General features: G+C 43.3%; 8 protein-coding genes across 8 annotated transcripts; 5 read left to right on the top strand and 3 right to left on the bottom strand.

Annotated features, from left to right (window-relative positions):
- The first annotated feature begins 484 nt into the window (after nucleotides 1–484).
- BBOV_II002280 (SmORF protein) lies at nucleotides 485–1,672 on the top strand. The gene has a single exon (XM_001609702.2). The coding sequence runs from the start codon at nucleotides 519–521 to the stop codon at nucleotides 1,593–1,595; it is 1,077 nt and encodes a 358-aa protein (XP_001609752.1). The 5' UTR covers nucleotides 485–518; the 3' UTR covers nucleotides 1,596–1,672.
- A 751-nt stretch (nucleotides 1,673–2,423) lies between these two features.
- On the top strand, nucleotides 2,424–3,025 carry BBOV_II002275 (SmORF protein). The gene has a single exon (XM_051767441.1). It carries the CDS (start codon nucleotides 2,464–2,466, stop codon nucleotides 2,983–2,985), a length of 522 nt encoding a protein of 173 aa, XP_051623850.1. The 5' UTR covers nucleotides 2,424–2,463; the 3' UTR covers nucleotides 2,986–3,025.
- Nucleotides 3,026–3,948: 923 nt separating this feature from the next.
- Nucleotides 3,949–8,016, bottom strand: BBOV_II002270 (variant erythrocyte surface antigen-1 alpha subunit). The gene is made up of 3 exons (XM_001609701.2): nucleotides 8,007–8,016; nucleotides 7,853–7,918; nucleotides 3,949–7,780 (listed from the first exon to the last, which is right to left on the bottom strand). Exons 1-3 carry the CDS (start codon nucleotides 8,008–8,010, stop codon nucleotides 3,954–3,956), a joined length of 3,897 nt encoding a protein of 1,298 aa, XP_001609751.1. The 5' UTR covers nucleotides 8,011–8,016; the 3' UTR covers nucleotides 3,949–3,953.
- On the top strand, nucleotides 8,005–12,017 carry BBOV_II002260 (variant erythrocyte surface antigen-1 alpha subunit). Its single transcript, XM_001609700.2, has 2 exons — nucleotides 8,005–8,104; nucleotides 8,223–12,017. The coding sequence occupies exons 1-2, from the start codon at nucleotides 8,055–8,057 to the stop codon at nucleotides 11,959–11,961; spliced, it is 3,789 nt and encodes a 1,262-aa protein (XP_001609750.1). The 5' UTR covers nucleotides 8,005–8,054; the 3' UTR covers nucleotides 11,962–12,017.
- Nucleotides 12,018–13,881: 1,864 nt separating this feature from the next.
- Nucleotides 13,882–15,173, top strand: BBOV_II002255 (putative integral membrane protein). The gene has a single exon (XM_051767828.1). The coding sequence runs from the start codon at nucleotides 14,076–14,078 to the stop codon at nucleotides 14,352–14,354; it is 279 nt and encodes a 92-aa protein (XP_051623825.1). The 5' UTR covers nucleotides 13,882–14,075; the 3' UTR covers nucleotides 14,355–15,173.
- A 149-nt stretch (nucleotides 15,174–15,322) lies between these two features.
- Nucleotides 15,323–16,830, bottom strand: BBOV_II002250 (putative tyrosyl-tRNA synthetase). Its single transcript, XM_051767250.1, has 2 exons — nucleotides 15,580–16,830; nucleotides 15,323–15,546 (listed from the first exon to the last, which is right to left on the bottom strand). The coding sequence occupies exons 1-2, from the start codon at nucleotides 16,655–16,657 to the stop codon at nucleotides 15,353–15,355; spliced, it is 1,272 nt and encodes a 423-aa protein (XP_051623134.1). The 5' UTR covers nucleotides 16,658–16,830; the 3' UTR covers nucleotides 15,323–15,352.
- A 158-nt stretch (nucleotides 16,831–16,988) lies between these two features.
- Nucleotides 16,989–18,134, bottom strand: BBOV_II002240 (26S proteasome regulatory subunit RPN10 domain protein). Its single transcript, XM_001609698.2, has 2 exons — nucleotides 17,164–18,134; nucleotides 16,989–17,129 (listed from the first exon to the last, which is right to left on the bottom strand). Exons 1-2 carry the CDS (start codon nucleotides 18,082–18,084, stop codon nucleotides 17,079–17,081), a joined length of 972 nt encoding a protein of 323 aa, XP_001609748.1. The 5' UTR covers nucleotides 18,085–18,134; the 3' UTR covers nucleotides 16,989–17,078.
- Nucleotides 18,135–18,576: 442 nt separating this feature from the next.
- Nucleotides 18,577–21,643, top strand: BBOV_II002230 (XRN 5'-3' exonuclease N-terminus family protein). The gene has a single exon (XM_001609697.2). It carries the CDS (start codon nucleotides 18,627–18,629, stop codon nucleotides 21,591–21,593), a length of 2,967 nt encoding a protein of 988 aa, XP_001609747.1. The 5' UTR covers nucleotides 18,577–18,626; the 3' UTR covers nucleotides 21,594–21,643.
- Nucleotides 21,644–22,176: the final 533 nt, after the last annotated feature.

The following is a 22,176-nucleotide window of genomic DNA, read 5'->3' as shown; positions in this document are numbered from 1 at the left end:
TCATGGCAACATTGTTCATAAGTTGACATCTCATTGTACCGATGTTCATAATGTGATATAACGTAGATATCGACACATTCCGCGCTGTATCTACAATGTACTATGATTCCATAATGGAAAGCAGCACATCTTAAGTGCCTATGACGCTGTACTGGTATATATATGTATAGGAAGTGATGGCCAAATGGAGACTATAGTGCTTGGTGAGGTAGAATTATGTCTGTCATCTCACAAATGCTGTATGTATTGTCACAATGACGTTCTTCTTGTTAATGCCTAACATAAGGAGCCACTGTAACAATATTGGTCTGTAGAGCATCTGTAGTGATAGATATCTGATCAATTGCTGACAAAGAGAGTCACAATGATTTTATATCACATACACAGCTATTATACAGTAGCATTAGAAGGTGTACTGAAGAGCAACGATTGATTCCCTGACATCTATAGTATACCTGGGGCATAACAACAGCTGAATCCAACAGTTAGGAATCTCACCATTTACTGTCTTTATTAAAATGGTATCCTTCAACACTTTCTCTAAGCTCTGTGTAGTGGTGGCATTGGGACTGTCTGCCATTGCCACTTCTACTGAGGTAGCCCAGGAACAGCCCAAGAAGGAATCGTTCGTTAGCAGATTCTTCGGTAAGAATGAGAAATCTGCCACTAAATCTCATGACGTATCCGAACCGACGAAAATTGACACTCAAAAACACAGCGATACAGGTCATCCCAAGTACGACGTAGAATGGTATCTGTTACCCAAACCGGAAAATAGAGCTGCACTACGTGGTATTTTGTCATGGTTTATGGCCAGAGACGTTCCAGAAGACTGTAATGTACCAATATCGCCTAAGTTGGAAAAACGTATTAGGGAACATTTCTCGTGGATTGAGCAAAAGACAGTAATTCACTCTTCTTCTGCAGATAGTAATTCCATCAATGTCGGCAATCCTATGAAAAAGTCAATCGTCAACGGACCCTCTGGTAAGAAAGAAGAACCTACAACCGAATCTCATGACATATCGCAACCAACAAATACTGACACCCAAGAAAACATTAATGAAGAAGAACCACCCATGTACTCTGTGGAATGGCATTTGTTACCCAAACCGGAAAATAGAGCTGCAATACGTGTTTTTATGCCACGTTATTTGGCTGAAGATGTTCCAAAAGACTGTTCTGTACCAGTATCGCCTAAGTTGGAAAAACGTATTAGGGAACATTTTTCGTTGCATGGCATCGAGTGGTTTATGTTGCCCAAGCCGCAAAATCGAGCTGCCTTATGTAAAGCGTTACCAAGCGATCTGGCAGAAATGGTTCCAGAGGACTGTAATGAGCCAATAATGACTATAGTACAGAGGCAAATTATTTGGTTTTTTTCGTTTTATGCTGTTGAATGGTATCTGTTACCCGAGCCAGAAAGCAGAGCTGCCCTACGTTTTATGTTGCCATCTAATTTGGCTGCCATGGTTCCAGAAGACTGTGATGAACCCATAGATCCCGCACTTGAAAAACGTATTGTAAAATATTTCACATTGAATGGTTTAAATCCAAAATTATGGAGTCGATTGTCATGTGGTTTCCATTGGTAAATGTCTATGCTTGGATTAACTTAATGAAAACGGGGTTATCATAATTTGGTAGTAAATAAACATCTATACATAACATCAGAGCTACGTATCTCTTACTGTATTGTGGTCTATAATCTTCCGTAGCTATCAGCATCTAATCATGGTAACCATACTATACATAAACGTAATCAGTACTTATAACAGCTCTGTTCGCAGATATATACCTCCTATCAGCATCATTATAACCGATACTATAATGCGACATGGCACGCTGCCTTCTTAATGTTACTGTTTGCTAAATTCAAAAGGTACTCTCAATCTACAACGTGATATTACCATGCATTATGATATCTCTATAAACAAATCATCATGACCACTGAAGATATCATTGTGGCATCATTGCCCATAGGTTAACATTTCATTATATCGTTGTTCACAACGTGATATAACATAAATATATAGATAATTCGCGATGGATCTATAATGGAATATGATTCCATAGTGGCCAATGGCACTGTCCTGGTTATATGGAATCACAGTATGACATGGCCAAATGGAAACTATATCACTTGGTGAGGTAGAATTATGTCTATCATGCCCAGATGAGTCATTAAAAGTACAAAGGACGTTCCTATTGCTTATGTTTACCCCAAGGAGCCACAGTCCAGTCTTTTCTGTAGAGCACCTGTCATACGATGATATACTCAGTACATGTCAACGAGGGAAATAGAATGATTTCATATAAGATGAATATTTACTACTCAGAATCTTGCATATCTGCAAGGAAGAGCAAGTCCTGATTTCCTGGCACCCTTACCATACCTGGGGGAAATTGCGGTAACGAAATGTGTAACGCATCGGAATCTCACTGTTTATCGACGTTACCAGGATGGTAGGATTTAAAACCCTACCAAAACTGTGCGTCGTTGTGGCATTTGGGTACTCTGCTACGGTTAGATCTACCGGTGTAGCCCAGGAACAATCCAAGAAGGAATCTTTCGTTAGCACATTCATCAGCAAGGGAGACGAAACTACAACAGAGCCTCTAGAGGTTCCAGAGACTCAACCAGGAGAGCCGCCTAGGTACTCTGTTGAATGGTATCTGTTACCAAAACCGGAAAGTAGAAAAGAACTTCGTAAACAGTTGCCATGGTATTTGGCCAAAGTGGTTCCAGAAGACTGTAATGTATCCATAACGCCCCAATTGGGAAAACGTATTAGGAGGTATTTTTCAGTATGTTCCGTTGAATGGTACTTTTTACCTGAGCCGGTATGCAGAACTGCCCTACGTAATTCATTACCAACTTATTTGGCAGCAATGGTTCCAGAGGACTGTAGCAAGCCAATCATGTCCATGGTAGAGAAACGTATTCGGAAGTTTTTATCACTGAGTCAAGACGAGCAGAGGTGAAGGCTCCTCTCTTCATATGGTCTTTATTATTAAGGTAACATTTGTGGAGTTCTTATATAGTGAAGAAGTTATCGTAATTTCATATCAATTATACACCTGTAGGTTACTACAATGCTACATTTGTCTTACCATGTAGTAGTACACATAACTCCGTACTACACTACCCCGATACATCACATCCTCTATTACTCTACAGTACCTATACATCGCCTAACCTCCCTAACACTAGCACCCAGTGCGTCCATAGACACTCTGTACTGCTCCATTAATATCACTGGTCATTAGCATATATGCCAATCCGTTACGGCCCAGTATGGTACTGAATACTAACCACGGTATCCATAGTGTCCCATGGAAGTGACTTCATTATAGACTACTGTACAAAAGAGTTAGTACTACTTTATGTATTCCTCTAAAGTGTATATTACCCTGTATATCATCCCCTACACTAGTCCATATCACTACCTCTATCAGGATATCCACAGGAATCACCGCAGGAAACTTGAGAGTGAATTCCTTGAAGCTTTCCAATTGACTTATTCCCTGTTATAGACACATATCACTGCCTATCAACTGCCAGTATTACATTTCAAGCCACTAGGTAGTGCCCCATCATTGGTGGGTACCCTAGCATCCTAAAAACCCCACCATGGTAATGCCAACACATATAGTGCCCCCACTAAACAGTCCTTTGTGAGGGGACAGTGTATATAGTAATATGTGACCACCAAAGAGAACTACTACACTTAGTACCCTACCCGAACACCTACCATTTTTATACTCATCTTCCATCTAACTTTTCCTAAACATATCTACAATAGTCTATATCTCTCCTCCATACTATACAACCCTACAAACTACTCAACCTTATGGATACTTGTTGCCCCTAGGGGCACTACAACTACCGATATGGCCTTCACTATGCCATACGTGATCCCTAGGGTGGTACTAATGACCTTTTACCCCTACTACTTTCTACCAAAATACTCCAATATACCCCTTCCCTTCTTCTTACCCACCATCAGTACCTCCCATGGACTCAGACTGCCCTTCCTGAACCATCCCCTACAATGCGACCTCATATGTGTCCAGTCCAGTGGCCATATGGCACCAAATGCTAGGTAGAGTACTGCTACTAGCCACGCTAGCGTGAGAACAAAGATCCAGGGAAGCCGTATGTCGTATTGGAGCTGGCCGACCTCTGATAGTAACTTTGTCAAGGGATGCTGGTCCTTCTGGTCCTTAGAGCTGGCTTCCTCTTCCTTCTTCTTGATCACATCCTGAAGACTGTCCAAGAACTCATGACACCGTTTAGTACCGCCGGCCTTCACGATGTCATACTGTCCATCCGTCTTTCCATCCTTCTGCTGGTACCCCTCCAGATTGAATGGGTTACCGTAGCTAAACCCGTGTCTATACAATACCGGTAGCACCCCGGTACATGATACGATTGAGGAGCATCCACACACTCTAGTACTCTTCTGTCCGTGCTCTCCCTTCTTGCACTTATTGGGGTCACACTGTCCCTTACAGCCCCGGCATTCAATATTACGGAATGCATCAGAGAGTGACTGTAATCCACCTTCAAGTGCATCTGATAGATACAGTACCCATGAGAGGTAGACATTACCAAATGTAGCACTCACTGCGGTGTACAGCTCACCTGTTAGGGGGGATACGTAGTGGTTACCGTCAGTGAGTGTTGAGAGGTTATTAGTGGTGGCAGTAGCATCGGAATATGCGGAGGCACCAGTGTCCTTATCGCCCTTAATATTAATAAGTGCTTGTCCTACTGTGCCTCTATACTTCCCTCCATCTTCTTCCTTCTTTGGAATCCATCCTATCTTCTTTACTTCATCCCGTAACCCAGAGGCACACCAGCCGCAAAAGTACTTATTGTTGTCCGTCGATGTTCTAGGATCCTGATCGTGATTACATGTTCCCTTCCTCTTCTCCTTGTCCTCTTCTGGATTTCCTACACCACCTCTAAAGAACCCGAATACATCACCCAATACCTGTGGTGTAGTGGCACTGAGTGCTGCTGTGACCCTCACCAGTGTATAAACACAAGACTGCATCATGTTCTCGTTACTGAAGAAGTACAGGATGCCATAAAGGCGTGCACCAGTGCTGTCGCTGGTGCTGCCCTTGTGGAATTGATTTCTGAAGCCCATTGGCAATGGGCAGCACTGGCCGGAACCACTGCAGTGTCCCAAGTGGGATGCAGCAGGTGGATATGTTGGATTCTCCTCCATGTCCTGGTCCAGTACCTCTTTGCAACTAAAGCCTGGCAACCGATCCTCGAGGAATGCCTGGAGGGGGGAGGGGACACCAGTGGTAGTGGGTTGGAGGCAGGTCTGACAGATTGTGGGATTGGATGGTTGGCCACACTTGTCGCCGTGTTGGTCACATGCGCTGCACTTGGGGAAGTTGCAGATTGAGAGGAGGTCTTTGATGGCAGCGAGTATAGCGGAGTAGTGTGCTTCTAGTTTAACATTGCTCAAATTTACTTCATTTCCAACGCCTGTTATTTTCCCTAGATGTTCCAGTGCGCTTTTAGCTTGCTTTATAATATCTGTTTCATCTTGCTCTGCCCACTTTTTAAATATCTCCAATACCTTGTGTAACCCATCGATAGCAGCACTTATCCTGTCCTTGGCACTGCTATAGTCTTTCTGCCACTCATGTTCACTACTTGATACCTGATGTAATGACCCAGGACCACTATTCACCAGTGTATGTAGTGCTCCACTACCACCACTACCATTCGTCAGCTCCCCTAGTTTATCCTTAGCCTCCTTTAGTTCCTCATCCAGCCCATTCTTAGCCGTATCTAGTCCCTCCTTAGCCACCTGTAGTGCCTCCTTCACCCCCTCGATGGCCTTCTTGTCCTTCCCTTCCAATGCCTCCTGGGCATTACCCAATTGTACCACTACATCACCAATCTTCTCCAATAAATCCTTTAGCTTGCAAGAATCACTAATTTCAGACCCTAAGGGTAGTTTATTAAGTTTATTTCCCATCTCCTTTACCCTATAATTCCTATCATGTTCCATGGGGTCACACCCCAGGCACATCCAGCTAATGACCCCCTTGGACACCACATCCTTACCATACCTACACTCACGCCATTTCCCTCCCAGGGCTACCTTCACAGCACACTGTTTCCTAAGGAAATAGAGCTGGTAGAATAGAGCCCTAATGTAGTGGACCACCTGGTTGTATGCTTGGATGGATACAGTGGGATAGGTGAAGTGGCACTCCGTGTTAGCGTATAGGGAGTGGATAGGTGGTTCCTTGGTACTGTCAGTGCCTTTAGTGGCACTGTGTAATCCACCCTGGATACCTATGAGCACCAGTGGGCAGTACTGGGTCACTGCTTGGAAGTGGGCAAAAAGGTTGAATTCATGGACGGTAATGGGAGCATTACGGCCTGTTTGAAGGAAGGAAAGCTGTTTTTTGTCTCCAACATCTGGTGCTTCTTTCTTGAGTCTCTCCTTAGCATAGTCCAGCATATCCTTATAGGCCTGACTATATGGCAATGCACTGAGCCAGTATAGAATCTCGCGGATTGTCCTAGGAGTCGTAGAAGTACTGCTCTGGGTACTACTCTTTTTCTGTAGACCGGTAAAATAGGCACATGATAGAATGTAGAGCTTGAAGAGGGCACCGAGCTTGTTCTTGTCAATCCCATTGCCAGTGCCCTTAAAGACACTACTATCAAATGCACCCTTGTCTACGGTATGTATATATCCAGCATAGTTCATACCAGCTGGTTGTCTGAATGTATTATCATTATAGTCCTTGCCATGGGCAGCATTGTCAGTGGTATGCGGGAATCCCAAATATAACATACCCCTAATCCCATCCCATATAACTGCATCCAACCTATTTCCTGGACCATGGTTATTCAACATTTCCTTAGGAAACCCTAAGGCCTGCAGCCATTGGGATAGGGTACCATCATCTAGACCACTACCATCTAGGATGTGGTTGTTCCACCGGGGGCTACTTTTATGGTACTTTCCAGTCCAATACATATACGTAAGTCCACTCCAGATGAGGCATACTGACCCTAGGAAGATACGGGCACATTGGTGGCGATTAGGACTACTGGTAACATTGTTCCAACGTGTTTTGACATCAATTCTCTCGGATTCAAGAAATGACTTTCTTATGTTGATAGCATCACTAGGATATGCTGACATGTAGCTATCCCTGTTACATTCATCACTGCCAACAATTCCGTCCTCGATTATACAACTACACTCCTCCTTACACTTCCCACACTTTTTATTACAACAACACTTGCAACATTTGCCTTCTTTAGCGCATTGACATTCCTGGCCAGGACCTGTACAGGCGCCACCACTAGTACCACTACACTTACACGTACTACCACCACTATCACTACACCTCTGACACCTCCTGCCCAGGTGGTGTCCTTCATTACTGTTCGGATCGGGATCATTCCATTTCATACAACCACACTCCTTACACGGATCGTTCGCTGTCACATCCGTTAAATAACCGCAATCCGGTTTTTCGCCGTGTTCATTGCCCGTACCACCACCCTTGCACTTGTCCTTGCCACCATTACTACACTTCACTATCTTACTCCACCCAACGAGTGCACTGAGTACCTGTGCCAGCTGGTCTATGTAGGTCCGGACCACTGCAGTACCACCTAGTCCCTGGACTAGAGAGAAGAGTCCATTGAGGTGGTTAGTGACTTGCTTATCAGTGGCGCCCTTGTTTTGAGAACTGTCAGCTTGTTTAGCTTCACCTTGATAGCCTACAGGACACCATGAGGTACTGTATACCAGTAGTAGTACTAGGTAGTACTACTCTAGTACTGGTTACTTACCATGGTACTCCAGTTCTACTGACTGCAGTAGGTCAGTCACTGCCGACGCCAGGCCACATATGCATTCTGTACAGAGGTGAGTCTATATACAGCGTGGCGCCGAAGGCGCCCTCTATATTATATGGCGCGCATAGTATATGAAGTACATAGGAACCCATTATTTCTATTCCTCAACAATACACAGTGATATGATCATGTTGTTATGTTGAATCAGAGTAGTAATGTTGACTTTATTGTTGAGCCATTGATGTGGTAATCTTATGTTCTGATACTGACGATGATATTGTCATTATATGTAATCCAATTAATACCATAGTAGTGCTCACAGGAGTGCTCTGTAGTACTCTCTAGTACTACTACTGGTATACAGTACCTCATGGTGCCCTATAGGTTATCAAGGAGAAACTAAAGGCAAAGGGGCCACCAAGGAGGACGTTGACAAGCACCTCAATGGACTCTTTTCGCTAGTCCAGGGACTAGGTGGTACTGCAGTGGTCCGGACCTACATAGACCAGCTAGCACAGGTACTCAGTGCACTCGTTGGATGGAGTAAGATAGTGAAGTGTGATAAGGGTGGCTGTGATCACGGCAAACAAGGCAGTGAGAACTGCGAGTATCTAAAGGATAAAACGCCGGAGAACAAGTGTGACTCTTGTGGGTGTATGAAATGGAAAGTGAAGGATCCGAACAACGAAGGAACGCCACTGGGAAGGAAGTGTACAAGGTGTAGTGATAGTGGTGGTAGTAGTACGTGTAAGTGTAGTGGTACCTGTAGTCCTGGCCAGCAGTGTCAATGCGCTTTAGCGGGCAAATGCTGCAAGTGTTATTGTAAGGAAGACTGTAAGGAAAAGTGTAAGAAGGATGCCAAGTGTATCTGTGATAAAGACATTTATATATCAGCATATCCCAAAACTACAGGAAGTTGGGCAGAAGGGGGCTATACAATTACATGGGCTCAACTTGGTGACACCACGTTTGATAACGATGGTGCTGTAAACCCCTCCCAACGCCGTCACCAATGTGCCCATATCCTCCTGGGATCAGTATGTCTCATCTGGAGTGGACTTACTTATATGTATTGGACTGGAAAGTACGCCGAGACTAGCCCCCGTTGGAACAATCACATCCTGGATGGTAGTGGTCTAGATGATGGTACCCTATCCCAATGGCTACAGGCCTTAGGGTTTCCTAGGGAAATGTTGAACAACAGTGGCCCTGGAAATAGGTTGGATGCTGTTATATGGGATGGGTTTAAGGAAAAGTTTTATTTGGGATTCCCAGATACTAGTAGCGATAATGGCCATGGCCAGGACAGTTGGGATAATTCATTTAGGAATCCAGCTGGTATGAACTTTGCTGGATACATACATACCTTAGAGAAGGGGGCATTTGGTGATAGTGTCTTTAAGGCAGATAAGAGTGTCCCTGACCAGAATAAGCTCGGTCCGCTCTATAAGCTCTACATTCTGTCATGTGCCTACTTTACTGGATTACAGAAGAAGACTCCGCCGAAGGCGGACAATAAGACTCCCCGAACAATCCGGGAGATCCTATACTGGCTAAGTGCATTGCCATATAGTCAGGCATATAAGCAGTTACTGGACTATGCCAAGGGAAGACTCACAGAAGTACTCAAGAAACCCGAGGACACTGCCTCTAGCAGTGAAACCGAGCAGCCACAACTCAAATTCCATCAAACAGGCCGTTGGGCTCCCATTACCGTTCATGAATACAACCTGTTTGCCCACTTCCAAGCAGTGACCCAGTATTGCCCATTGGTCCTCATCGGTATCCAAGGAGGATTACACAGTCCTAAAGGCACTGACTCTCACAAAGAACCACCCATCCACTCCCTCTACGCTAACACTGAGTGTAACTTCACCTATCCCACCGTGTCCATCCAAGCATATAACCAGGTGGTACACTACATTAGGGGTCTATTCTATCAACTATACTTCCTTAGGAAGCAATGTGCAGTGAAGGTGGCTATGGGAGGGAAGTGGCGTGAGTGTAGGTATGGGGATGGAGTAGTGTCAAAGGGGGTAATTAGCTGGATGTGCCTGGGGTGTAACCCCATGGAGCATGATAGGAATTATAGGGTAAAGGAGATGGGGAAGATGTTGGATGGGGTAGTACAGAAGGTAAAGGCATCAGCGTCAAACGGGGTAGAGCACATAGAAACGGCCAGAAATCTACTTTGGATGATTGGTGATGTCGTGGTACAATTGGGTAATGCACAGGAGGCATTGGAAAGGAGGAAGGGGGAGGAGATCACTAAGGTGAAGGATGCACTGTCGAAGGCTAAGGAGGGACTGGAGAGGGCTAGGAAGAAACTGGAGGAGGGGGAGGATCTAGACGAGACTGAACTAGAGGAGGCTAAGAAGGAACTAGAGGCGCTGACGAAGAGTGGTAGTGGAGCACTAGATACACTAGTGAATGGTGGAACTGGGTCATTACAGCAGGTAGGGAGTGAATTACAAAAGTGGAAGAAGGATTACAGTAGTGCCAAGGACAGGATAAGTGAGGTTATCAATAAGGTAAGGGATGTATTGACAGTATTAGAGAAGGGACTGCCACAGGTGAATGGCCAACTGAATGGCCACAAAGATGAGTTCACTAAGGCCATCAAAAAGCTCGAAGACATCTGCAACTCCCCCAAATGCCCACCCTGTAATGACCACATAAACAAGTGTGGCCGACAGGGAGTGAAGAGGACCTGTAAGACCTGCCACCAACAGTACATGGACGGCACACCATCTCCTCTCCAGGCCTTCCTCGAGGATAGGCTACCAGGCTTTAGTTGCGAGGTGGTACGAAACACTGACACAGACAAAGACACAGTGTACCCACCTGCTGCATCCCACTTGGGACACTGTGGTGGCTCAGGTCAGTGCTGTCCATTGCCAATGGGTTTCAGAGGGCAATTCCATAGTGGCATCCGTGATTGTACCGGTAAACGCCTTTATGGTCTACTGTACTTCTTCAGTAACGAGAACATGATGCAGTCGTGTGTCTATACACTGGTGAGGGTAACAGCAGAACTAAGTGCTACCACACCACAGGTACTGGGTGATGTCTTTGGGTTCTTTAGGGGTGGTGTGGGAAACAAGGAACAGGGGGAGGGAGAGAAGAAAGGACAGACGTGTAGTCACGATAAAGACCCCTCCAAAGAGAAGGATATCTACTTTTGCGGCTGGTGTGCCTCTGGGTTACGGGATGAAGTAAGAAAGATAGAGTGGATACCATTTGACGGTAAACCAGGTGGACAATACATGGACAAAGTCGGTAAAGCACTTATACAGATTAAAGGTGATAAAGGCACTGGTACGACTGCATATTCCAGTGCTGGTACCACTACGTCTGCCCTCTCGACACTCACTGACAGTAACCACTACGTATCCCCCCTAACCGGTGAGCTTTATACAGCCGTGAGTGCTACGTTCGGTGGAACATACCTCTCATGGGTACTATACCTATCTGATGCCCTGGAAGGTGGATTAAAGTCACTGTCAGAGGCATTCCAACAGATTGAATGCAATGCGTGTAAAGGGCAATGTGACCCCAATAAGTGCAAAAAAGGTGAACACGGACAGAAGAGTAATCCTCAGGACGCTAAGAGCACTCCACTCTGTCAGTGCCAATCAATTGTATCATGTACCGGAGTCCTGCCGGTATTGTATAGACATGGGTTCGGCTACGGTAACCCATTCAATCTGGAGGGGTACCGGCAGGGGGATGGGACGGAGAAGGGAGACTATAGCATACAGAAGGAAGACAAGTCTATTAAGCACTGTCACGAGTTCCTAGAGAGTCTAAGCAAAGTACTAGTGGACAAGAAGGACACCACTCAGACGCACCCCCTCACCAATCTCCTAAAGCAAGTCGGCCAACTCCAATACGACATACGGCTCCCGTGGATCTTTGTTCTCACGTTAGCCTGGCTAGTGGCGGTGCTCTACCTTGCCTTTGGTGCCATATGGCCACTGGACTGGACACATATGAGGTCGCATTGGTTACGGGGTGGAGAACACCAGTGGGAAGCAATGTGGTATAAGGTGATGACGGGACGTAAAGGAATGGAACTGGTGGAGTATTTTGGTAAGACATAGTGGCGCCTTCGGCGCAACGGTGCTAAATGATATACACTAGTGTCACTCACTATATATAGTAGCGCTATAGGTAGTGATCCTATAATGGGCATTAAAAGCCTACACATTCCAGTGAAACCAGTCCATTGAGCAGTGCTAATATAGAGTAACTGGGATATCTATGGAAGGCTGGAGTTAGTCCACTGAGCAGGTAGTGGGCGCCCTTCCGTGGTACCACACACATTCAAATTTGCCAGTGGGTTCCATAGGATGGCAGTGACTGCAATAGGTAATGGTACGTATGACGTACACACAGTACACTGTCAATGCCATTGGGGGTTATAATATGGCGCCAGGGGCGCAACAGTGTCTCTAGGGGTGGTCATGTGGAGTAATTGTAACATAGAAAGCCCATGGGTTCCACCCAGCCTTTGGCACCAATTGAAAGGAAACGGTGTTATTATAGACAAGTATAGCAACAATTGAAAGGAACAGTGTTATTATAGTCATAGGTCTCCAGGACGGTGTAACGGAGATGTTGTTATGCTGTTGGTATAGCTTCAGTCAGATTGTTTATACGTTTTAGTTGTGTTTCCACTGAATCTTTGGCTTAGCTTTGGGTAATTCTTTCATAAAAGTTTTCTAGAGCTTTTGTCATATGCCTTACGTGGTGTTAGTATAGCTTTAGTCAGGTAGTTTATAGGTTTAGTTGTGATTCCACCGAAACTGTGGCTTAGCTTTGGGTAATTTTTTTGGTAAAGGTTTCACAATAGTTTGGTTGCACTTTTGCCGAAAGTTTAGTATAAAAGTAGTGCCTTTTCGGGGTATTATATGGAGTATTGGTGTAGTAGATCAGAAGAAGTGCCACAACTTCCTAACGACACTGGGTAACGTAGAAAAAAGCACCGAGTTCACAAAACTCACCACCTCCATCAACCAGCTCATCTACACCACCAGGCTCCCCTGGATCTTTGTCCTCACGTTAGCCTGGCTAGTAGCAGTGCTCTACCTAGCCTTTGGTGCCATATAGCCACTGGACTGGACACATATGAGGTCGCATTGGTTACGGGGTGGAGAACACCAGTGGCAATGTATGTGGTATAAGGTTATGACGGGACGCAAAGGAATGGAACTGGTGGAGTATTTTGGTAGAAAATAGTGGCGCCTTCGGCGCAACGGTGCTATAATGTGTTAGTACATCCTAGGGGTGAGTATAGTAAAGTCACTGTAATACTGGTGATCACAGGGCCAGTATAGGTAGTCACATGTACTGGGTAAAGCTTTACGTAATGTAGAGGGTGACGTAGTGTAGGACTGCAGGCTGTTGAATTATCCATAGTATTGTTAATGGCTCTATAAATTAAATGCACAGTGATACAAGACGGAACGATGAAACAGTGTTCGTAACTCATCCAGGTCCATAACAACATTGCAACTAGACAACACCAAATCATGACCACTACAGAGACCAGAAGGCTTAGTATGATACTTGATGTCGTCACAGTGCTACCTAGAAGGTACCATGAATAGTTCACTCAGACACTGGTCTTCCAGGTCATTGTGTTCTCATTAACCCATAGATTTATCAACACAAGATACTAACACTGTAGAAGACAGGGCATAAAGTGATTACATCGGACTAATACTCTGACCTCCAGGGGCCTATGAGATATAGTTACCATAGAAGACTAATTTAACGCGCTATGGACCAAGATAATACCATAGATATCTATATGTTACTAGCACTGCTTCAAACCTCGCTAACTCCGGAGTCAGGTGTGTACCGCTTCGACTCTACAATTCGTGATCATTGTCTTAGTGTCCCTTTGTACGTTATCAAGTCGTTGTTGAACAGCGTAATAGTAGACAGTAACGATAAAAAGTAATGATAGACCGTAATAATAGACAGTAATACGAGACACTAATGATACACACTAACAATAGCCAATAATAATACACACCAATAATTTTTAGTTGCCACGGAAGACACTGAATTCATGTGTACCTAGATTACTTATTGGACAAGTCCTGCTGCCCGGGCAAGTACCACTTACAGGATCCCATACACATGGATTCCATACTCCTATACTAATACATAGGTATAACGTAAATTATGTGCGTAATATTAGAGCGTGATGTCTAAAGACTGTCCTAAGAAAAAGTCAAATGACCAGGCCTATTCCCACCTACGGGATCTCCTAATACTGCTAATACTATCAGTTGCGTTGTATGTAGTAACGGCGGTAACATTAACCAAAGCTGCAGCACTGGACTTAGCATACGTCGCAAACTATTTGGGCTGTGCCGCCTTCCTTCTGGGCTCCATAGCATACATCTTTGTACCGTTTGTACAGGCGTATAAAAATGCGTCTTCTTGTAAGTCGTCTGAACAAGCTGGAAAAGGATCACCGTGATAAGCTTTAGATACGCTATGGCATATCTACGGGGTGTTCACGAAGTTACTGTTGTATATGTCTCTGTGGCAGTCGATTACTTTACTGCCGATATATGATTTACTAGATTTTGCGGCGCTACACTAACAACTGTTATATAATCTTTCAGAAGCTGGATATCGCATCGATGTCACACCATGTTGCTGGCTCATAGTGGAGAATACGCTCAAAACTCTGACAACACAAAGTCATGCGCGAGGAAGTTGAACAACGCTACCAGGCATTATTGAAAGACAGCTGTATGCCACTATAGAAGATGCTAGAACAATGAAAGCATAAGTTAAATGAATGCTGTGTAAATGTACCTAAAACTGGGAAGATTGGCTGACTAACCAGGACACGTTATGCTTTGATGCATCTCCCAAAAGGTATTTAATAGTGTCAACTAGTACTTTTAGTCACCGAGTATTGTATGAAAATGGATATTAAAGGCAAAGCAAATCCCAAACTGAACAGGATAAGACCCACACTGTATATACTCAATGGAAATGTCTTTACTACATCAACCGAATAAACATTGTGCGTTGAGAAATAACAGCAACTCGGGATTTATTACAGTCATGTATGGATGAGGGAACGAAGTGTCTTTTCTGGTTAAACTGCGGAGTCTGGGAGGATAAACGTTGATTGTCAAAGTAAATGTTGACATAGAGACTAATAGAGTCACTATGTTGGACACCAATTAATGTAGAGGTGGATCGATAGTGTAGTAGTGGGTGTATACCTGACGGTATAACCCAGGGTCTAGGTTAAGGTAGAGATGTACCCGTTGTCGCATCATGGTACAGAATGTGACACTATTGGATACTGTGGCATAATGTCTACGGGAAAAAAGTTAGGACGGAGGCAATTAGCCAGGGAACACAAAAAACGCTTCTAGCAAATAATACATCTCAGGTTATGGCTTAGACATGATTACCAACCTGCATTTGGGTATTTACTCAATGGTCCACAATAAATTATTTTAGTTGTTGCAACTCCGCGACACGACGTGCCAGTTCATTAGCCTCGGGGTTGTCCCTAAAATATATTCGTACGGGTTCCAACAAACGGTTAATGTAACTTGCAAGTGCAGGCTTTAGGTCCGCAGGATGCAGGTTGCCACTGAGATAATCCTGTTTTAGTTCCGAGTGGCATTGGTAAATTACATCACCTGAATTTTTTGAAGTTGATGTATCACGCTTACCTCCATTTTTCTCTTTTCTAGGTATAGTTACCGTATTAAACATTGGAAAAACTATGTGCTCGAAATAGGCTATGCACGGATTATCGCAAACTTCCTTTTCTGGGCACCATGCACTCTTTATCTTGGCATTCACTTCCTCGGCAGAATCTTCCATAAATATAGCAGAATTGGGTATCGACTTGGACATCTTTCCACCTTGTTGTGCCAATGAAGGCATCATATGATGGGAAAGAATGATCGGTCTAGCTCCAACCGATTTCAATTCGCAATATTCACGTGCCAACATATTTATTTTACGTTGGTCAAGCCCCAATTGGCAAATGTCAGCCCCTATGTAAAAAATATCAGCACACTGCATTGCAGGATATAACAGCGATGCACCTGGACGGTTGTCGCCATCAGCTCTCCCAAGTGCTTCACTACATCGTTTGAGCCGTGTTATGTTGAACGAACGACTGATATCCATTACTAATCTCCAATACAGATCTGGATTTTTATTGATTTCTTCGCTTGCCCAGAGGAACTTGACCGCATTCATATCCATACCTGACGCCCTCCAGACATGTTTGAAATATTCTCCAACTAATCTAATGTTTTCCATATTACCGTTTAGCTTATCATTAAGCATGGCAAACCAATCAGCAATCCACATCACACTAGATATACCCATCCTTTTTAGTTGATTTACTTTATAAGCTTTACAGATACCTTGCGCAATGTGCATACGTCCTGAGGGCTCAAAACCATCGTAACAAATGGGAACGTATCCCTTGAGTGATAGCAATTCTTCCAGTTCTTCTTGTTTGATGCACTCTACGGACATTTGGTTACATATATCTATGGCATCTTTTAACGACAATTGCGATTCTATTTGCATTCCTCTAAAATGATTCTCTAGTTCTTCACGTAAACCATTCTTAATAGCACATGATTTTGGATAGAATTCAAAATCAGTTCTAGTTCTATGACTACGTTCTGTACCTTCCAAATCAAGTCCTCCATGTAGCGGCGATACGAATGAACGCATCATTTTTACCTGATTAAATAACAGTGAAATCCTTTTTGGAAGCAAATACATGAATTATAATTTAGTGCTCTATCTATGGATTCAAACTAGATAGGGTACCCAGGTAACATCGCTAGAGTGTGTACGTTCCCTTTAAACATAGATTGCAATAGAGCTATTTTGCTTCATTAGCGTGATTAGGACGGATAAAAATTTACATATGGGTTTAATGCTATAATTTAGATGGAAGAGTATTACCCATTAGGCACATCTATATTGAGACATGGCACACACCGATAACTATAGAATAAACACAGGAAGGTTGTAGTTATTCATCTATCAAGTCTAAAGCTGTTACCTTACATTTCACTTATTCCCATTAAAACGAAGATGTAGAAAACTATTTTGAGATTTGTTTACTGAGCTCATATTAACCAAGGTGGTAAATGACATATTAATCAATGCCGACGATAGCTCTGTTTGATAAATGATTCTACTGCAACTGCAACCTTGGAAGCAATACTTTAAGTTTCTCTAGCAGTTCCTGCGTTATATAGATTCTTAACATTATGACTCACCTTGAGACGTTCGTCCTCCATATCCACCTCCGGGAGGGAATAAATCAGAGATTCCAATAGTTCGCTGTTACCCTCACAGGTCATCAACATCTCCATGACCCTAGGTAAAGGAACGACCTCTAGACCGGCCATGTCCTTGATTTCATTTTCGAGATCCGCCATTGTCAACATAGTTTCCGTGTTACTATCTTCCGGTAGTGCAGGAGTGGATTCTCGTTGGAGACGTTCTTCCTCTTGTTCTAGAGACATCCTTAGAGCCATGTACAGTTGAGGGTCTAATTCGGGATCCACATCCAATTCGTTCAAGTTCGAGCTGTATCTGACAGAACTATTGGAATCGCTACCGCCTTGCATTATTGCGGAATTGAGAATTATTTCACTGAGCAACATATCGGAACCTGGTTTACAGTTAAGGTAGTGAGACATATCATTGTTGTTAACTGCCTCATGTAGCAAAATAAGCTTACGTTCAGTCTCGATGTCGTTGCACATATTAATGATATCCAATATAACATTGTTCTTCTTTAACAATTTCCCTACACTGGTACAAAGTGCACTATTTTCTTTGATCGGACTTGCAACGAAGCATATGATACGTTGTTGCTGTGATTTATTTAATCTGTGCTTTAATGCCAACTGTGCAGTTTGAAGACCCTTTAAGAATTCGCTTTCTCCGTATGGTTTTACCATTTGGAGTCCTGCAAGAAAAGTACCCAGGTCATTTGAGGGCGCGGCTATAAGACGCGACCCATGGGCTGCGAGGCAGACAATACCCACCAAGTTTTCAAAATGTTCAGAGAGCCTGGCGCTTGCGATTAACCCTATTGCGTCCACCTGCGCAGCCAACCTGCTGGGAGGGAAATCTCCGTTCCTCGAGTACTCTGAGTTATCGACGCATATTAGCGTCGCTTCGATTCCCATGGTCCTATATTACTTCAATTTACATGATATATATTATGTACGATATTTCGGATTTTATCCCTGTGATTAATTTTCACTTCATTGGTTTGTACGTCAGGCTTTAGCTCCACCCAATGAATGTGTAAGGGATGGTTGCAAATTTAATAGAAACTGGTTCCGACAAAACACTGCGTTATTTTGTTAATTTGCAAACCTGTTATAATCTACAGTAAATTATGTTTTAATTTACAGATGTGTAGACCGATATATTTTGAATCAGTACATATATGTGGCCACCAGGTAAATCTGAAAACACAACGTTTCGTTTAGATCTCCAAGGGTAGATTCTAGTTATATAATAACAATCATATTAACTATATTGTATAGACAATGTATTTTCTTAAAAATTCAGTTCATAATTGCAAATGGCGGCACCCAAGATTACTCTAGACAGCTTCATTAGTCCTTTACAACCGGTATAGACACTGTCAATGTGTTACTTCACCATCACTCTATTTCATTGTGTACCTAATCTTTGTATTAGTCAGACAAAATCGTGACTAATGGGTGTACCTACATTTTATCGATGGCTCTGCAGCCGTTATCCTCGGGTGGTACATGACGCTAAGGACGACAGTAACGAAAACAACTTCGACTTTAGTGATTTGGAATCATATGGTTTGGCATTGCTGAGTCCCAATCCAAATGGAGAGTTCGACAACCTTTATATTGATATGAATGGGCTAATCCACCCGTGTTGTCATCCGGAAGGTCTTGAACAACCACCATCAGAGGAAGTTATGTTCCAATGCATCTTTGATTATTTGGACAGGCTAATGTATATTATACGTCCTCGAAAGATTCTATTTCTGGCCATTGATGGTGTTGCACCTAGGGCTAAAATGAATCAACAGAGATCTAGGAGGTTCAAGTCTGCTGCCGAAGCTGATTTGGAAGCTGAGATATACAGTAAAGTTGCTGCAGAATTCGCACAGCGCAATGTTCGAATCCCCCCGAAGGAATCGCGTTGGGACAGTAACGTTATAACACCTGGCACTCCCTTTATGCACGAGTTGAGCAAGAGAGTTGTAGCCTACATTAAGGAACGCCGTGATATGTATGAAGCATGGTCACGCATACATGTGATTTATTCGGACGCAAACTCTCCGGGAGAAGGAGAGCACAAAATAATGAATTTTATTCGCAACCAAAGGCATAGTGATCAATATGACCCCAATACGAAACATGTCCTCCACGGGATGGACGCCGATCTTATAATGTTAGGACTAGCTACTCACGAAGTAAACTTCTACATAATTCGTGAGATTGTTAGCAATTTGAATCCTACGAAGAAAGCTGAAGATGAAATTAGGAAGTCTATAGCTGTTGCGCAGACATCTAGACCACAGTTGAAAGATATCAAATCGTATAGATCAATGCTACGGCAAAATTGGAAGCCATTACAATTTTTAAGACTTCCCGTTTTGAGGGAATACTTATCGCATCAACTTTACTTTCCTCGTGGTTGGTCACGAGGTAATAGTGGGCCTATTGACTTCGAAAGGTGCATAGATGACCTGGTGCTGATGTGTTTTTTTTGTGGCAATGATTTTTTACCACATTTACCGTCTATATCAATCCAAGGAGGTTCGATAGACCAGATGATATTGCTGTATCAAAGCTTATTGCCAGATTTGGGCGATTACTTAACTAATGAGGGTGAAATCAATTTTCCCCAATTAGGAGCCTTTGTATCATATATTGCGAATGTGGAAGATCAGGTTTTCAAAGCCGAGCAAGAATTTAAACAACGCCAAAAGATGCGCCGACTGCAACACTCAGGAGATAATACTGAGAATAAAGATCAAGTTTCACGGCCGACAGATTTTGACAATGCAGGGGGCGAGACTGTTCTCAAAAATCAGGACAGTAGTACATTAAATAATGGTCTAGAAATCGAGTTCAAAAAGAGATGCGCAGAGCTTTTAAAACAAGAACGGGAGGTTGATGACCCAGTGGAACCCATAGACCTATCCTTAAATGATCCAGTGCGTTGGAAAGAAACGTATTATCGCAAGAAGTTTGGTCTGTGTGAATCGCAAGATGTTTGGGAGTTTGCATCACAGGTTGCAAATCACTATATCAAGGGCATGTGCTGGGTTTTGCGCTATTATTACCAGGGTTGTACCAGTTGGGGATGGTATTATCCATTCCATTATGCCCCCTTTTGTTCTGATCTCAACTTTGAAGGATTAGAATTCACTTTTGACTATGGGAAGCCGTTTACCCCTTTCCAGCAGTTGATGAGTGTTATGCCTATAAGATCATCACATTGTTTACCTGAGCAGCTTCGTCATTTGATGACAGATACTGACTCCCCAATAGCTGATTTTTATCCAATTAAATTTGACGAGGATCCCAACGGGAAACGCTACAAATACCAATGGGTGGCATTATTACCATTTATCGATGAGAAGAAGTTATTAAACCTGGTCATACCAATAGAGGCTATATTACCTAAGGAATTGCAGGATCGTAACAGTGAAAAAAAAGACATGCTTTTTGCTAACCCAGCAGGTCCAACCTTAGTTGGACAAATAGAAGATACGGGCACACATACTGAGTTTGTGTCTTGCTCTGACATGAAGCATCGCAGTTGTCTACTAAAGGGTGCCTTGGTACCTGCTAATATTCTGAAGATGCAGGATCTGATGGAGGAGGGAAGAACCAGGGGCTTTAATTGTGAAACCGCCAAACGAATGATAAGCAACGTCATAGGTTCAGGTGGTAGATTACACAACCATCAAAGTAATCGCAATCCTTCCGAGAATAACAATAATGAGATTCTGCGTCCTAATGCAAGGGATTTCCATCAAAAGACTAACGCCTATTCAACACAGATGATGCCGACAACGGACTGTAGATCCGGTATATCTAAGAATCACAGGGGATACGACCACAGAAACAGCAACCTTGATATTTACCCTACGGATAACAGCGCATCACAGACATGTGATAGAAAACCAATACACAGAGACGATAGACAACATCAAAAGGGGTCGTGGGTTCGTGATTTCAATCGAAATGAATCCAATCGTTATAATTCAGATCGCAACTACGCGATGAGGACAGATGATGATCACTATGAGCGTGGTCCTCACTATATGGATCATGATGCAAATAGGTCATATGGACGGAAAAAACAGGTATATGATGATCAACCTTCTCGAACAACACAAAGGCGGGACGAAATGCGCACCCATGGTAGCAGCCGCCAAACATTACCTCTGAAGGAACATAGTACTCCATATTCTTCAACTGTAAACAATAGAAACGAGGGTTATCAGGTTAATAAACCAGATTACAAGGCTGGACACAAACTGGAACGTCCATCACGTTCACCACCGCGTGGAATAATTACACAAACAGGTAAACATCTTGGCCAAAGCAACGTCGAAACTGAATTGACACGCTCACAAAAGCGCGCCAAAAACACTCATGAAGGTGAAAAGAGGTTAACAAAGCCGTAAAACCCTGGAAGTGGTTAGATTCAAGACTCACTATGTACCTTGATGTTGCCAGGAGTGAGCAAATGAAACAAACATTCATCTACTGTAAATAATGGATACATTTAAGGATGTAACCACATTGGTGCCTCTTAGGTACCAAGGCTCACAAAAATTTGCAGCTATGCATAAGCAAGCTGTTATCGTGGGTCTAAATACGGTGGATGCGCCATTCGCTACCCAATCCAATAAGTCTACATGCAATGAGGAAAAGAGGGTAGCAAGAGAACGTTTGACTACTTACAAAGCGGATTTTGTGAAGCATGAGTTGCCCAAATCAATATCAATACCCAAGCCTGATTACAAGCCACAAGCTATACCTTTCAATGCAGCTACCACCTATATGATGGACTTCCGCATCTTGCACGATGCAGTTGATGATAGTTCTTGCGCTGCAGGGGCTTCTTCATACCTCCACAGATCAAGACGGCGTTCTGTCTTTTCTCCTCATGATTAGCAAGAAGCCTTCCTTGCAGGGGTACTATCGTTACTAATGTAATAGGAATTTTAGTATGATATAGAGTATAATACTACGTTATTTATATAT

This window comes from Babesia bovis, chromosome 2 (assembly GCF_000165395.2).
Source record: "Babesia bovis T2Bo chromosome 2, whole genome shotgun sequence".
Classification (NCBI taxonomy): Eukaryota; Apicomplexa; class Aconoidasida; order Piroplasmida; family Babesiidae; genus Babesia; species Babesia bovis.
The sequence above is the reverse complement of the archived record's forward strand: the minus strand, read 5'-3'. Positions and strand labels throughout refer to the sequence as shown.

Excerpts from the sequence above, each read along its gene's own strand:
- BBOV_II002250 (XM_051767250.1), bottom strand. The coding sequence starts at position 16,657 with ATGTATTTGCTTCCAAAAAGGATTTCACTGTTATTTAATCAGGTAAAA. Across the intron at positions 15,547-15,579 it reads TAGAAAAGAGAAAAATGGAG|GTGATGTAATTTACCAATGC; the intron begins GTAAGCGTGATA and ends CAAAAAATTCAG.
- BBOV_II002230 (XM_001609697.2), top strand. The coding sequence starts at position 18,627 with ATGGGTGTACCTACATTTTATCGATGGCTCTGCAGCCGTTATCCTCGG.
- BBOV_II002260 (XM_001609700.2), top strand. The coding sequence starts at position 8,055 with ATGTTGAATCAGAGTAGTAATGTTGACTTTATTGTTGAGCCATTGATG. Across the intron at positions 8,105-8,222 it reads ATTGTTGAGCCATTGATGTG|TACCTCATGGTGCCCTATAG; the intron begins GTAATCTTATGT and ends ACTGGTATACAG.
- BBOV_II002275 (XM_051767441.1), top strand. The coding sequence starts at position 2,464 with ATGGTAGGATTTAAAACCCTACCAAAACTGTGCGTCGTTGTGGCATTT.
- BBOV_II002255 (XM_051767828.1), top strand. The coding sequence starts at position 14,076 with ATGTCTAAAGACTGTCCTAAGAAAAAGTCAAATGACCAGGCCTATTCC.
- BBOV_II002270 (XM_001609701.2), bottom strand. Across the intron at positions 7,781-7,852 it reads AGTAGAACTGGAGTACCATG|GCTATCAAGGTGAAGCTAAA; the intron begins GTAAGTAACCAG and ends GGTGTCCTGTAG.
- BBOV_II002280 (XM_001609702.2), top strand. The coding sequence starts at position 519 with ATGGTATCCTTCAACACTTTCTCTAAGCTCTGTGTAGTGGTGGCATTG.
- BBOV_II002240 (XM_001609698.2), bottom strand. The coding sequence starts at position 18,084 with ATGGGAATCGAAGCGACGCTAATATGCGTCGATAACTCAGAGTACTCG. Across the intron at positions 17,130-17,163 it reads TGGAGGACGAACGTCTCAAG|GAACTGCTAGAGAAACTTAA; the intron begins GTGAGTCATAAT and ends TATATAACGCAG.